Source organism: Camarhynchus parvulus, chromosome 1 (genome assembly GCF_901933205.1).
Source record: "Camarhynchus parvulus chromosome 1, STF_HiC, whole genome shotgun sequence".
NCBI classification, from domain to species: domain Eukaryota; kingdom Metazoa; phylum Chordata; class Aves; order Passeriformes; family Thraupidae; genus Camarhynchus; species Camarhynchus parvulus.
Window position 1 is genome coordinate 38,774,117 of NC_044571.1, and position 13,843 is coordinate 38,787,959.

Consider the following 13,843-nt stretch of genomic DNA (forward strand, 5'->3'; position numbering starts at 1 on the left):
TCCTTTAAAAGTTAAAGTGTAAAGGGGAAGTAGATTTTCGGTGCACTTTTCTTTTTTTTATTTTCAAGGTATTCTACCTTCTCAAAAGAATTGGAAAAATTATTTTTGGTGTAAATCACTGTAACTACGACTACAATCTGTTTGATATGATTTTCATCTATGCCAAATCAAAATAACATCTTTGGGAAATAGATTTCTTTGCTATACTCCTTTCTTTGTAGTCAAGTTTGTGAGTTCCATGGTGCTTTCTTTTCCAAATTTTTAAACTGTTGTGAAAGTTATAAACTAACCAAACACTATTATAAGAAATCACTTTTAGATACCTAAATGCCCTTTACATTTTGTACATCCCCTAAGAGTGCTCTGTCAGTGTGTGGAGTCTGAGTAGGTGTGTGGATACAGATTGTACCATGTTCTTCCTTCTACATCCAATGCCAGCAATACCTGGGCTCTCCCACAAACAGATGCTTGACAGGCAGCCTAGCACTGTGCTTTGAGTTGTTTATTATTATCTGTAACATTTGATGTGTAAAACTGGGATTCTCTGGGGTTCTCTGAACTTAACACTGCTGGAAATGCAGGATGGTCATTTTTTGCTTTCCACCTGAGGTCCTGCAGAGCAAATTTACTTAAAGTCAGTGATCTTGCCACAGACCTACGCCTCTTGTGTGCTGATCTAGTCTGTCCTGATGTCATCTGCAGGCCATGAGTTGAAGAATCCATGGTCAAATTAGAAAAACCAGGATTGTTCAGATTGGTCAGCATTCCCCCTGTGGTAGTAGAAAGCACTGCGAAGGTATTTTCTGGTAAAAGAAGGAAGAATTCCCAGAAAAAGTACAAGATTAAAAAAGGGATTTAGGGTATTAAATGTACATTGCAGATGAGAGAAAAGGGGAGTATTAGGGACAGAGAGGAAAGGGATCTTTTATACTTCTACATTTGTATGAAAATTATTCACAGTATGCTGGGAATTTCCTTAGATAACGAATATTTCAGTAATTTTTGGCCAGAAGCGCTGGATGAAGTATGGAAACATAATTTTATTGTGAGTGGGTGGATGAGAAGATAGGACGTTGGCAGAAAATGAGGACATCTCAGTGGCATTCACATAGCCTGAGGTATAGTTGCAGCAAGTTTCAGGGGGACAAAGAATTAAATTAACATGAGATTTACAACAAATCAGATGTCCAGTGGAATACATCTAAGTTGGCTGTAGAGCATTGGCTTTGCCTTTCTTAAATTCAAGACTGGAATCAGAGTGGCACAGAAACCCTTCAAAGTGCTTCCTAAGAGACATTCAAGTTTTAGCAAACCTTGCAGAAAACTATTGTGAGATGGACACTTCTGAACTGGTTAATTATCCTTGGCCAAATAACACATCACATGGCTGTTAGATTAAAGTTCAAAACTGACAGACTCATGAGATGAACTTTGAAAATACTTATGGTTCAATATGTACAGATAGTACAGATAACACACAACAAAGTGGCAAAGCAGAACTGTATTGCAAAAGAAAGTACGAGAGCATTTAATATATCCATGTATTTTACAGTTCAGACTTGGAGCATCTCCCACTTAATTGAAGGAATATAATCAAGTCAGCTCGCTTATTTCTCCACTTAAAAGATTAATTGGATAGTAGCAAATGTATTTTCTATTTTCTCTCCCTTCTATCATCCTGTTTCTTTGCTGATTGCTTCCACATGTTTTAGTTCTGCAAACAATGCAGTTAGTAGCCATTCCTTTGTCTGGTGGGAGCCATGGTGCAGCACTAAGGTCTAGCTCCTGGGAAAGCTTGGCCTCCCACGCCATGTGGCTCTCCCACTGATTTCCTGCTTACAGCAGAATGTGTCTTTGTGAAGGGAGGTTGTGGGCAGGAAGTGAGAGCTCATCTCAGAAGTAGCCAGAGCCATTACCATGGAGGACTGTGAATATTCAGCAGCAGACCTCGTGCTGGAATCTTTGTTTAACATGTTTTGTTAATATCACAGATACTGCTTTTGTGAACTGCTGAGACATACCGCCTAATCTTGATAAGATATTTTTGTTTAATCTGGATATATGTTCTACGTTGGGGTTTTTTTTTCTGACCTGTGCTCAGCTTCTTTAACTATTCTGTTTCTTGAGAAAAAAAAATCCAGTCTTCTGAGAGTATTCCAAAAGGATTTTTCTTTGCAGAAAGTATTCATAATTGCAAAAGCTGAAATAGCATTTCAGGTTTTCTAAGGCATATATTTTAGTATGGAAGACAGGATGTCCCAAGATACCTTCCAGAAAACCATCAGGGGTGAAGACATGCTCATATATTTTATTTTTACTTTTTTCTTTAAAACGAAGGTTAGAATATTTATTCATAAATTGCAATATTCAGAATTTCTGTTTCTTACTGTAATAAACTTATGTCCCAAGTTAATCAACCTCTCTGAACTTTATTTTGGGCATTCAGTTGTGCAAAGCAGAACTGAAAAAGATACAATAGTGTTGTGTTCCTTATTATTATTTTCTGTAAGTAATTTGAAAGAATAATTTTATGATATTAATTTTGAATATAGCAGAAACTAATAAAGTGTAATTGCACATGTATTCCAAATAGAAAAGATTATTTCTTTCTAAATTCTACTAAATGCTACATTTTTTCTGAAGCAATTATTGCAGAACTTTGTGCGTATCAACAAAAATAATTCAAACTTTTTCTTCATTGTCTTAATTTGTCTGAATGGAATTCTGTCCTACCATTTCAGTTTCCATATACCACTTGTTAATTAAACTCAGTCAAGTGCTTCAAGTCTTACCTATTTATGTCATTCACAGGATAATGCCAAAATCTATCTTGTTATGGCATTCAGAAAAGTCATTAAAACAATGTACCTGCTGGAATGATAATGGCTTATAGGTCAAAATTTCTTGCTCATTACAGTCATAATTTTCAAAGATGATTTTTGTGCCATGTCTGTTCTCATCAGCTCTTTCTAATGAAGTTAATATACATAAATACAGTGATCTATTTCAGGTTTACTGAAAATCAGCTGACCTCTTTGTTTCTTTTGCTTTTTAAAGATTTTCTTGTTTTCATATAACATGGATATATAAAAATGTCCCTGTGTATAAATAACCGATGTATAGATTTCTTTCTCATTAGGGATTTTATTAAATACACATTTGAGCAGGTAATGTTTTACCTCTCTGGCCATGTTTGCCTTCAGAGTGGAGAAGACACAATTGCAATGGTAGTAAGACTGTTCTGTTGTGGTCTGTCTCTGACTTCTGATGATTTTAAATTGCTTTGTCACTCTTGCCCCTGCATAGTATGCTCAAAAGCCTGTCTGAAAAAATTCCAATTTTCAATTACATTTTAAGAGAAAAGAGGCCAGGGACTGGATACTTTGCCATTTTCAAAAAGAGCCATAATTCAGGACTTCCTTCTGGCATTTGCTTTCTACTTCATCAGTTTTATGCTAAAATATTTCAAGTGTTTGATACAAAGGCTGTGGAGATGTATTAAAATACAAATATAAGATCATACTTCTCTTTTTTCTTTAATCAAACAAGATACATGAAAAAATTTTAGTGCAATTGTACTTTAACAAAGAGCACAGATTAGTTTGGTGTGGAGGAGAGGCAACGAGGGACTGAGTTACAGGAAAGCCTTTCTATTTGAACCTTCTACGTTACTTTTTCCTGCTTCTACCAAAGAATCCAGATCTCCATCTCCAGGCCCTTCAGTCTCCTCCATCGACTCACAGGACTCATTCAGAAGAACTGATTAACAATAGTAATGATCACTTCTTTCTAGTGAAGTCAAGTGCATGTCCTTGTACAAGCAGAAGCAATAGTTTTTCCTTACCTCTCCCTTGAAACTCCCTGTCCATATCTTCCATTCCCAGTCCAGCCCAGCCTGAAAGTCCCTTCTTCCCTAGAGTTTCAAGAACCCCAGCTCAAAGTGTGGAGGGGAGCCTTCTCCTGCAGCACTGTACACCCAGCCAAATGTATAAAAACCCCACATCAGCCTGACCGGGATTTCTGCTGTTGGCTGCCATGGGTAATCTACCCTGTGCTCTTCATCAGCTTTTCACAGGGTCTCCCTGACTCCTGCACTGAGTAGATAGAAAACAAAAGTAAGCAAACTTGTCCCAGGCTGCACTTGCCAGTGTGATCAGAGGGGTGAATTGCCTCTCCTATGAGAACAAGCTAAAAGACGGTATTTCAGCCTGGAGAAAGAAACTTCTGGGGAAACTTTGTAGTGGCCTTTCAGTAGTTGAAGGGGGCTTATAGTATGGGGACAGACTTTTTTACAAGGGGCTGTAGCAATAGGACAAGGGGTAATGGTTTTAAACTAAATGAGGGTAGAGTGAGGCTAGACATAAGGAATTTTTTTTATAGTGACAGTGGTAAAATGTGGAGGGATAGAATGTAAGAAAATAAAGATAGTGCAGAAGGTAGTCTCACACCTGAGGAGTTGCAGCTGTACTAATCACCAATGATTAGGAACAGGCCTTCCCTTACTAGGCCACAGCTGTGTCCAATAAGAAGACAAGTGCTACAAAAGAGTGGGTTAGCTGGGTGAGGAGAGAGATGGAGTTTGCTGGTTGTGCTGTGAAGGGAGATGGAGTTTGTTGCCTGTACTGTGAAGAAGGAGTCAGTGCTGCAAAGAGCTGCCCATGAGAAATCACTGAGAAGGTATGGGAGATTTACAATATGATGACAACAATAAAACCGTGAAACAAGTTACCCAGCAAGATGGTGAGTTCCCTGTTCCTGAAAACATTCACTTTCAGGTTGGATGGGGCTCTAAGCAACCTGATCTAGTTGAAAGATGTTCCTGCACATTGCATGGGGATTGGACTAGATGGTCTTTCAAGGTCCCTTCCAACCCAAACCATTCTATATTTTTATGAAAAATCTACTTATTAAACCTATAAAAGTTTAAAGCTCAGGTATATGAAAGAGGGAAAAAAACAACCATGTTACTATAAGGCATAAAAGAGAGGGATCCTTCTCCTTCCCTGGAGCTGCTCCTCCATGTGTCTGAGATGGGATATCCCCCCTTTAGGTCTTTGGAGATTTTATGAGTGCTAATATTAGCCTTGTCCACATTTTCAGACCTAATTAAAAAAAGTTCTTGGTTATGAAAAGATGTGTCGATTTTCCAGACCAGTAGCCAGCTAATTAGAAGAACTTTACCTTCCTTAAGAGAGAGGCAGCAATCAAGGTCTACAAAATTAATCAAGGCTGTTTTGGGTGAATGACTCCCAGGAGTTAAGGAGATTATACCCACTTCTTAGTCTAGACATCTGATCCAAAGGGACAGCGTTTGAGTTCTTGGGGCACTTATCTAATGCTAGATCACTTTCTTGACTGTGTAGTGAGCCTGTTTCTTACATTGGACAACCTCACAAAGGGCCAGATTTTCAAAATCCAAATGAAAATACTTAGCTCTACTTTGAGAGAGGGAAATAGATTAGTGATCTCTCTCTCTCTTGTAACTTCAGCCTTTATGCAAAGTTTTCATGAGAGCTTAAGAAATTCTCTGCTACCTATTAGTTGCTTAACTTGCTTAAAATTTTGTGAACATTTTGTTAGGTATCTACCAAAAACTTGCAGTCTGGCCTTCCATCACTCTTCATATGACTTTTGTCACGCTCATTTTGGAAGAGTCCAATCTCTTCAAACCAAAGATACAGTAGATTGTTGTTGAACAAACATTTGCATTTGAGAGGTTACACAGCAAATTCCTATGGACCAGGAATATCCTATGTTTTATGGAATGCTCAAGCTTTGAACAGATTCTTCCCAAATATTTCCTTGCTCTTTCATGAAAATTATTCTGATACATTGCTTATTTTACTGACTTCTTGTATTTTCCCCAGAAGCTATACATGTATAACAATAACAATATAGTACCTAATAATCTGTTCATTCTGCAAGCCTACTTTGGCATGCAACAAATACCAAACTAAAACAGAAGCTTTGGGTGATGTTTTTCCTTCCTTGGAATTGCTGGCATGGCACAGCAGACTATTCCCATATGGTCCTGCAGTTACCTGTAAGAGCATTATTAACAGCATAGGCCAAAACTCCTTATTTTCATATAAAACTTAAGAAATTGCCTTAGAAAATGCACTGCATGCACTGGGTTTTATTCTACTGTCAAGCAAACATTTCAGGTATTCATATTTCATTATTTATTTATGATCTTGTCTTTATGACTTTGTATTCCCGAACAACCACCAACACTTGTCTCTTCTGCCAGCTTTGAAGCAGTCTGATACAAAAATCATACACTACATCACCACAGATTTTACCTGTTGTTAGAATACATTTGTTTATCAAATTCAAGTTGAAAATAATTGCTTTATGTAGCATTTGCTGAGGTCTGGGCACTACAAACATGTTTCTAGAGAAACACATCAAACCTTAGTAAACCAAAATATACAGCATTTCTTAAAATATAAAACCATTCAGTTATGTCTTAGCTGGTGTAAATTGGCATACATCCCCTGAAGTCAGCAGTGCTGTGCCAGTACATGTAGTATGTAGAACTGGTCACAGTCATTTCGTGACCCTTCACAAAGGTATTTTCTTGTGGTGCTTTTCTTTTGATCTTATGCCAAGGATTTTCTTGTTCCAGGGTAGAGAGCCTGGATTTTTGAAAGATGCTACTAAATAAACATTGTTATTGAAAGTGTCTGCAGTACCTTTTTAAAGCAGCAGGTGGCACTTGCAGAGCAACAATGTTCTGTGATTTAGCTTATTTTACAACGGCAGCTTTGTTCTTGTCGACAAATGGGATTTCATGGGATGTAACATTAAGACCAAGTTCACTCTGACTGAACTGAATTATTTTGTCTGCCTGAAGTCTGTCCTGCCAACAGCAGCAGCAAAGAGTGTCAATACTTGTGGAAGAGAAGCACTACCTGCACGTTTTGTAATTCTGTGGTCATGTCTGTGTAAATAAGCTGAAAGAAATGTGAGAACAAAGACACAAGCTTTATCATGGTTTAGCAGCAGCACATTATATCATCTAAAATCTTTGTATTCAGGAAATACTGTTGGGAATTTGCTGACCTACCACAGCAGATCCTTGCAGTTTAAAGTGCAAGAGTTATTTTAAGTGTGTTGCTGGAAACATATTTTAGAGTGATCAGATGCTGCTAGGTGATTTCAAGACAGTGTCACATGCTAAAAAATAATGTTCTTTAGCAGAAAGCTATATGTTACTGTGGTTTCTGCATGAAGTGTTCTTATTGGTGGTAGAGAGAAGTAAATAAATAAAGGCTAATAAAGATACACTGAGGGTGTCCTCACAGTGCAGCACAATCTGTAATAAAAAAACCCAGCAGGCTAGACAGATACACCCTAAAATAACCTCAGTAGAGTGTACTGTACTTATTTAATTTCCCATTGTCTGATTGAGTAATGTCTTTTATATGTTAACACTGTTTATAATTTCCTCTGCAACATTCCAGAACTCAGCAGGTATCACAAGTTTTAATTGCCAGCCTCATTGTACCACCAGCATGAGGCATCTAGACATTATTAAACAAAATACTGATCATCACCCCCATTTTCTGTTTGTACAGTCCCACTGCATTTGCCTGGTGTGCTATGCAAATTTGGAAAATTAAATGGGAAGTAGTTTAGTTAATTTATCTAATACAGAAGTAAGGATGCATATTTTGAAAATCTATAGTAATGTTTGATTTTCTTCAGCATGTGTATTGACATATGTATGTTGCTATTTGACTGACTACCCTTTGAATATGAGAAATAGATCAATTGTGCTTATCTAAAACTACTTTCTTGTATTCCTTCTTTTGGATATTTTTAACTCAAGATAAATTCACCAATGTTCTGCTGAAGGAATGGCTCCTGGTTCTGTCAGAAAGAGAAAGGAGGACCATTGTCTTCAAAAGTCATAATACTTGGAAGTGCCTAGGTTGTTTTGTGAATTCCATTTTGGACCACTGACACCTCTAGCGTCAAACTCTACGATCTTGTATATGCCTGTGTATTCCTAGATTAAAGAATGGATACCTGACTCCAATCTAAATTCCATCACAGTCCAGACACAGACCGGATTGTAAGAAAACCTTTGAAACTTCACCTAAGCTTCAGTCCATTGGGTGTGCTTAGGCCAAAGTCAGTGCCCAAGGATGTCCTGTCTCAGCTGCAAGTTTCACAGCTAGTCCTGAAAAAAGTGAAGGAAAAGTAAATTTTGCACTCTGCACAAATAATGTGATGCAACACGCTGTTCTCATAGCTTTCTCCAGACCTGTGACTTCTGAGGCATGGAGGGGAAGCCATACGAGGAGCACTTGGGGTCACTTGATCTCTTCTGCCTGTAGGAGAGGAGTGAGAAGAAACCTCATCACAGTCTACAACTTCCTCATGAGGGAAAGAGGAGGGACAAGCACTGATTTTTTTCTCTGTGGTGACCAGAAGGAAGGGCCTTAAGTTTTATCAGAGAGGTTTGAGTTGGATATTAGAAAAAGTTCTTCCCCCAGAGGGTGGCTGGGCACTGGAACAGGCTCCCTGGGGAAGTGGCCATAGCACCAGCCTGACAGAGCTCAAGAAGTGTTAGGACAATGCTCTCAGGCACGTGGTGTGACTCTTCAGGTGTCCTGTGCAGGGTCAGGAGCTGGACTTCATGATCCTTTGGGTCCTTTCAAATTCAGCATATTCCATGATTCTATAATTCTGTTATTTATTTGTTCAAGCATCGCTAAGTAAAATTCATGAGTAGCTTTGGAAATGCAAACAGAGCCCAGTTCTCTCCCATCTCAGTGGCTCCAAACATACTCTCCTTCCTACAGCTTCCCTTCACCTCTCTGGCTGATGCACCTCTGGCTGAGTGACAGCCAAATACTGTAGTACAGCACTGCTGTTGTGCATCCCCCACAGACAACCACGGTGTTCATTGAAGGTATCAAGCACAGGGGGTCAAACCATTTCCAGCTGGGGTGGCAGTAGGGATTTAGCAGTGGTTTTATGCAACACATACGCCATTGTGCTTTGTTAGTCTTGCTGCTTACGCCTACAGCAAGGCTTCAGCAGTCCCTCATAAGTATCCCTTGTCCTAGACCTGCCAGCATTTCTTTAGATGTTCTTCTTCTTGCGGGCACTAGGTAGCTTAATATTTGGCTTGTGGAAGCACTAAGTGAATGCTCAACATCCTTGTGGAGTCTTTAGAAATACATAGGCTCCTCATTCCTGCTTTCCCAGGGCATGTTCTCTTGTTGACAACCTGGTGAATTTCCTTGTTTGGGCCACAACCTTTAAGGCCATGGTGTTCTATTATGTAATTTAAACACTGGAAAGAAGTGGTCTATGACAGATAAGGAGCTGTAGAAAATTTTAGGAAAAATTTATATGACTCAGCTTTTTTTTACTGAAATCAGATGGGCAAAAACTAGAAAATGGGTAGGAAATTAATGCTTCCTATGTTTGAAATCTCTTCAATTCCTAAGATGCTAACAGGAATTGTTACTAGAAATAAATGGACATAACACATTACTAGGTCGCACGGTTTTTTTCCTCTGATGTTTCATGTAGTTGCAATTATTCTAAAGCACCTGTTTAGAACAGGAAAAAGGAACTGAGACAAAACTTATGGTTTTCCACCCTCATTATTCCCATAAGTTTGAGCCTGAATAAAGTACAATGCTGATAAATTCACTAAACCTGTGTCAAGATACTGCAAATGAGTTAAAACCTACACAAATGTGTTTCAATATTAGACATATTTATACCTACAGAATATTTATTATAATGGCATATTACTTCCCTGTCTGACTATCCAGGAGCCCCTTTGGTAATCTTTCTTGCATCTCCTCAGCTGGTGCCCAGCTACACATCCCACACTCACACAGTCACACCAAGTTTCCTCACCAGCTCGACTTCAGCTTTCCCAAAGCAGAGTGCCAGACAGCCAGATCCTTAAAATTATTTAATCTTGGTGCAACAACTGAATGACAAAATAGCAGCTTCAGCTGGGTGCTTCCAAGGAGAGATCCCCAAGCAAAGGCACCCAGGACATTTATACCCTCACAGTCTAAGCAAGCAAAAGTCTGGGGTCATCAGCTCCTGCCGTGTCTTTGAGTACCACAGGTCCCTGTGGCCTTTATTAGGCAAAGGGCCATCAGTTCATGGCCTCTTGCCTTGGGCTCAGGCTTCTGCACCCCCAGAGCTTAACCTGCAGTTCACGCTGCAGCTGCACACCCAGCTGCCTGCACTAGATGTATTCCTCAACAGGTATATCTATACTAGGATTTTCAGTTTATGTTTACCATATCCAGGCAATGGAATTTTTTCTTGCTTATATTCAAATATTCAAGAAGTATATTACTCTTTCTGTAATCTTAACTGAAATTCCAATACTTTATTTTCCAAACTACATTCCGAAGTGTTGCATACGTCATTTCCATTTTCAAGTTACCGGTTGTTTAAGGAACCCAGAGATTCTCAAAATTGGGATGTTTTCAAATCATCTGTGTTATTACCTTCTGCAGGCTGTACAGAAAAGAGCTAGAACATGAGAAAGGTTAAAGGGGCCACACTTGTATAGGCAAGGGGTAGGAAAGGGATTGTAGCTTGCTGTAACAGTTGTGGTTCAAAAAGCAAAATCCGTTTTATTAAGTACAGACAGTATAATTAACAAGTTTTTAAGGCATTTTCTAGCCTTGTGTTTATCTACAAAGATCTTATTGTGACTCAGAGTCAATATGAGTCTCCAGAGAAGTTCTGGCAAAATTATTTGTCGAATGACTCTGGATTTGAGCTAGTTTTAGAAAATTTAAAGAACATGTAAAGAAATGTGCTTAAAGGTTCCGTTTCAGATTGATCAAAACCAGGACACAGATTGCTAAGAGTTTCCAAATCTCTCTCAAATATTTTCTTCAAGACAATGATCTCCAAACAGTTGACAGATTTAAGTCTTACAATGTGCCAGAGGCTTTCTGTTCATCACAGGTGCAATTCCTGAGCTAATTTTTTTCAGCTGCAGTTTGCTCCTTGATTTGCCATGTTTGTTAATCACTTGCTTGTTTTTTTCATATATCTCAGTCCTTTCATTTCACATTCAGGAACTCCTGTTCACAAGAAGATTCCTGAAACTGTTCATGACCAGAGGCAAGCAAAAGCATATTTTGCTTAGCACATTTTTTCTTTGCATCTGTGAGGGAAAAAAAAAGGCATTGAAATTATACATCTGAGCTTGGCTTGCTGGTTCTTTTGTACAGTCAAGGCATCTCCAGAGTATGATCCAGCCTAGTCAAAATCTAAAGTGGAAAAGGAGTAGCAAAACAGTGTGATTTGGCCAATTGGACAAGAAATGTGTAATAAAGCAAATTTGTGCTAGCCAGCAAAACTATCTACTTCTTTCTACACAGAACTCCCTAATGATTGGGGTTGGAAGGCCAGAAGATGTATATAAGTATTTTGATTGTTTTCCACCATCCTTTTTATGCACTCAGCATCATAATATTTAATTGTTCTGTTACATGCACAAGTTATATTTTAAGACAATTAAAAAGTATGCTGTCTTTTCTTAATTTTATAGCTCCGTAAATCTGTTTTCAGCATCAGAGCAAGAAACCTTCTGGAAAAAGAGACAGCAATCAATAAAATTCTAAGGTAAGAGTCAGATGTGATTTGATATTGTTTTGACTGTCATCTGATTTTGCACAACCCTGTTTATTACTAATGTTACTGCATTATAATATTCATAATAATGTATTCCTTTGTAGTTCATCTGTTGCTTTCTTTAGCAAAGATAAATTGTTCTTTGGCTATTTTATATGCTTGAAGAGCAAAAAGAGCCCTCTCTTGTACTTCTTCAATATATATTTCAATTGTATCATGCAGTAAGATCATGTTTCAGCTCTTTTCATTTCTTCCTTCTAAATTAACCATGTCTGCTCCTAAGGGATGTTATTTTAGAATTCTAGTCCAGTTCTTGCAAATATCTGCACATAAATGTTTGCAGGGATTGTGCAGTAAAAAACATAGACTACAGCTAGTCATATTCCAAGTAACAAATGGACAGTGAAGAAAATTTTAGAACCATGACTTCTGTAGAAAGGTTTCCTGAATGCTTCAATAATGATCACTCCTTTTGGTCTTCCATATCAAGTAACTACTCAGCACTGTAAGTGAATAATGCAAGCCTAAGTATCCAAGACCCATTTCTGAAGTTATCATTTAGATAACTCAGTGCTGCATTGTTTCATGCCACTGTTGGTTTTACATTATAATGACTGTTCTCAACATAAGGTGCATTAATAATGGAAACAATTTATAGGTCACAGTTTTTATATTTATGTTTGCATTTTGTCAGTGGGAAGTCCCAGGTAAATACCCAGTATTAAGAGGAACACTGGTCTAAAAAGTACAAATTAAGTAAGGTAATGTTTTATGAGGAGCAGTGAACTAGGGGTTCTGTGTGATTTCTGAATTATGATGTTTCTTGAATACCATTTGAGAAGTTTTGCAGCTCTGGTCTTTTTTAATGTTCTATAAGAATACAGCACAGGGAGAACTGTAGAAATTAACATGAAACTTTTTCTGATTTAAACCCATGTAATGACAACATAAACAATTACTAATTCAAATGAATACTCATTGTAAAAATATAATTGATAAATGTAAATGCAATACCGTAAGTATTCAATCTTAACAAAATTTATTGCATTTGTTGCACTATTTGTAAGCATTTCTTTCACTTGTGTGCCTTGATTTTACAGGAATTACTGTTACAGATATATTAGGCAAAATACTTCTAAAAATATATGTTTAGATACCGGCATCCCGACAGTATTTCAGTAAAACATTTGTATTGAAATTCTGTGTTATATGAGAACTGTGAAATGTTATTGACACTTCCAGGGTTCCACAAATGTCAGTTTGTTTGGTGTGTTTCATACACTCTACTGCAGAGGAAAAACATAGACAAAGGAAAAAAAAAAACCCTACTTTTACATATTCATTTTTTTTCTTAATCCCTGATATCGTAGAAGCTCCATTCTTTCTTAGATAGGAGAAAAAAATTAAATTCTGGAAATTGAAATTCAGAATTTTCCCATCTGCACAGAACTTTCTCCTTTTCCAGAGAAGTCTGAAATAGTGGGAGGAGAATCTGAGCAAACCATTGTTTGGACTTCACTAAGTTCTCAGGGATGCAAGGACAGAACCAGAAAGCAGTCCTGCCAGTTTCAATCGTGCTGAATTCCATTTGGTCCTTCAGATCATGGCTTCTGCCAGTCTTGCATGTAAAAGGACTTCTTATCAATTCACCTGAATTCCTCTGAAGTTTCAGAGGCAGAAGAATAAAGTTTTCATTTACTAATTTACTAATTTATTTTTTATTATCTGTTTACTCTGATAATTTAATCTACCTTTACTGAGCTTTCCAGTCTATCTCCTGGATCATCAGCAATAAACTTTGAAGAACGCAGAGAAAAGGAGAGAACTTCCGTCAAGTAAGAAAAATACGGGTCATGTGTCCTCTAATGCTTTCTTGGGCTGCTTGTAAATCACTTACAAGAGTCTTACGGAGTCTTCTCTCTGCTGAGAAAAAGAACAAATATTGTTATTGCTCCTTGCTATTGAGTGGAAATTGTTAAATAAGCTCTGATCTAATGACACTTGCAATGCATCTGTTCCAGCATATGAAGATTGTGTTCATGGCATATCTGGTGTCCAAACTGACAGAGATTGCCTGTGATGGGCTGACTGGTCCTGAGCACTGCCGGTGTTTCCATGTTAATGACAGTGACAGCACTGTTGATGCAAGGGAATTTTAGAAACAGGAAGAGAAGTGATAAGATTTATAGCTGAAACTTAAGAT

The 13,843-nt window shown here is 37.9% G+C and overlaps 1 protein-coding gene across 5 annotated transcripts in view; it reads left to right on the top strand.

Moving 5' to 3' along the window:
- Window positions 1-13,843, top strand: part of NALCN (sodium leak channel, non-selective) — a 228,007-nt gene that overhangs the window by 172,525 nt on the left and 41,639 nt on the right. For all 5 annotated transcript variants that reach the window (XM_030943111.1, XM_030943136.1, XM_030943144.1 and 2 more), the window contains exon 18: window positions 11,558-11,631. In XM_030943111.1, the coding sequence (XP_030798971.1) occupies window positions 11,558-11,631 (74 nt within the window). The remainder of the gene's footprint in view (window positions 1-11,557; window positions 11,632-13,843) is intronic.